Below are 2,917 nucleotides of genomic sequence, written 5' to 3' on the forward strand. Positions count from 1 at the left end.
TCAAGGGGCAGCCGACTCGGGGTCGGGCTACGGAGCCGAAGATGTCCGACCCGAGGTCGGATTGCTGGATCAAGGGGCAGCCGTAGTCTTCCTGGGCGCGCGTGCCGGTCACGTGGGGCATGGTGGCTAAGTTCCCCCGTAACAATTGGAAATAAACTGTTGGCTTCCATCTTTGAGTTGAATAAGTATCTTACCAATGCCCTTCACCTTTACCTTGGAAGCATCTCCAAATGAGATATGGCCATTCACCGATTCATCAAGCTCCATGAAAATTTCTTTGTGCCCCGACATATGGTTACTTGCACCGGAGTCCAAGTACCACATATTTTGATTGATAGCATTTCCTCCTTTTCGTGCTAGTAGAAGCACATCATCTCCATTGTTTTCCTTTTTGGCATAATTGGCTTTCTCATGAACTTGACTAGATTGATTAGAGTAGCACTCAAAAAGATAATGCCCAAAATTGTTGCAATTGTAACATTGAACTTAACCCTTGTCATACCTTCGGCCTCTATCTCTTTGTCCTCTTCCTCCACGATTCTGGTTGCCTTCCCCAATATTGTTGTGGTCACCACGGCCTCTACCATGACTATAAAATCCACCTCGACCTCTGCCATGACCACGTCCTCGGCCACGACCACGGCCTCTTTGGCTACTTTCGCCTCTTGACTCCTCCTTTTTGTTATTGACGGAGAGCTTGCTTTGTAGGACTTACTCCAATAGCTCTTGTCTTCTCTTTAGTATTCTTTGCTCATGGGCTTGAAGTGAACCTATAAGCTCATCCACCGTCATAGTGTCCAAGTCTTTGGACTCTTCAATGGCCGCCACAACATAATCAAATTTGTGGTCCAAGGATCGTAGGATTTTTTCCACGACCCGATTATCATCAAGTGTCTCGCCGTTCCTCCTCAATTGGTTCACAACGGTCAACACCCTTGTGAAATAGTCTGACACAACTTCGGACTCCTTCATTTGCAAAGCTTCAAACTCGCCTCTCAAGCTTTGGAGGCGAATCTTCTTTACTTTTTTTACACCTTTGTAAGCATTTTGTAAGATCTTCCATACTTGCTTGGACTTGGTAGCACTAGCAACCTTCTCAAAAGCGGCCTGATCTAGGCCTTGGTAGATGAAGTAGAGAGCCTTCTTCTCTTTCTTCAAAGTCTCTCGTTGTTGCGCCGTAAGAATATCTTTATCTTCGGCTTCTACATAGCCTCTTTCGACTATGTCCGAAATATCTTGAGATCCAAGCAACGCCTTCATTTGGATACTCCAATTCGCATAGTTGGTATTGGTAAGACGAGGAATGGGAAGCACTCCGGTAGCCATGATCTAGCTCTGATACCACTTTGAAGAGGTGGATAGAGAAGAAGAAGAATGCGTAGTATTTTTCTCACTAAGGAATGAAGAGGACTTTTCTCTATATTAAATTTCTTTAATTCTCTTCATTACAAAATGACTCAAATAACAACCCTTTATAAAGAGGATTTTATAACCCTTTAAGTAACTTCTATACTAAATATTAAGAGATATATTTATGAATGACACTACGGTTTTACTCATGAAGAGGAATTCTAAGTAACTTTCATAGGTAAGACAAAAGGTCTCTTGGAAACACAAACGTCTCAAATAGCATCTCTTGATTTAATGCATAATTAAGTTTATTTATTTCCGGCAGATCCAGCTTTAGTGCAAGCCTTTCACATTCGATGTTTTTGCCCATGGACGTCCAATCCCTAAACAGAAAGGCCACCATCTTTCCCACTTCGTAGAAGGCCTTCGCCTCGTCCATTACTCCAACAGCAAGTAGCAGTAGAGCAATCCATCGCTACTATACTTCTTCCTTGTTTGGGGTAGATATGCTCGCCGGTCTCTCCAAAGGTCCTACTACTTCTTAGAAGTAGGCGCCGTAGTTGTTTCCAGTAATCGCCTGCAAGAAACAAACGATCGGTGGTCTCCTTTTGGTTGCTGTAAAGCGGGCATGATTCGGGTCCCTTCACACCCTCTCTCTCCAGGTTCTTGGAAGTTTTAAGAATTTTATTGCGATAGCACAACCAGATGAAGGTCTTCACCTTCTTGGGTGAGGGCAGTTTCCAAATAATGCAACAAAGCTGAGGTGTTATGCCTCCATGCATTAAGAAAAGACAGCACCGTCGAACAGTACTGAAAGTCCTGGATGAAGACCATTTCCATAACCTCCCATCATTCTCCTTTGAGATATTGGCAGTGGTCAGGAGTGTTTTTAGAGTCGGAAACTCCAAGCGGGCCCCATCACTCATCGGATTTCTGAAGTTTGTCATCCAGTTATCTACTTTCATGAAATCTCCAATACTTGAACCTCGGTCTTCAGCAAGAGAAAGGAGGACTGGGGACGTTTCGTTAAAAGTCTCACTATTTTTCCAAACTTCGTGCCAGAACGACGCCATCTCCTACTAATGCGGCCGCTGGTAGAAAGCTTGTAAACCTTGTGTACTTGCTTCCGAAATGGTGAGGCAATTTTCAATAGATATTTTGATAGGGGTCGGAGGGGGGGTGGTCTCATTTTCCTTCATGCCCATCCCAACGAGTTGGGTTTTGCTGAAGTTAATCTTCAAACTCGTTAGCAGCTCATACGATTATAGGATACATTTTAACATGCTGACATGGTTTTTGGAGGCACTGCAGAAGATATATATCAATGTGTTGTCAGGGAACTACTGGAGCCACTTTCATGGTCCGGCATAACATGTCAGCAACCATGATGAACAATAGAGGCCGGGAAAGTGGGTTACATTGCTTCAGCCCTCATTTACAAAATGTTGTTAAGCCTTTAATAAATACAAATAAGCTAATTAAAGATTTCAACTTCAAATAATTTACAAAATAGAATGGCCTCGACCAAGTCCAGACCCAATCTAGTGCAATGGATGCATTTATACCT

At 43.3% G+C, this 2,917-nt stretch overlaps 1 protein-coding gene across 1 annotated transcript; it reads right to left on the reverse strand.

The window, feature by feature from the left end:
• Nucleotides 1-711: 711 nt before the first annotated feature.
• On the reverse strand, nt 712-1,326 carry LOC103696044 (uncharacterized). The gene has a single exon (XM_089928301.1). The coding sequence runs from the start codon at nt 1,324-1,326 to the stop codon at nt 712-714; it is 615 nt and encodes a 204-aa protein (XP_089784427.1).
• Between the last annotated feature and the right edge of the window lie 1,591 nt (nt 1,327-2,917).

This window comes from Phoenix dactylifera, chromosome 2, assembly GCF_051530095.1.
Source record: "Phoenix dactylifera cultivar Ajwa chromosome 2, Ajwa_hap1_PhDact_Kaust_v1.1, whole genome shotgun sequence".
Classification (NCBI taxonomy): domain Eukaryota; kingdom Viridiplantae; phylum Streptophyta; class Magnoliopsida; order Arecales; family Arecaceae; genus Phoenix; species Phoenix dactylifera.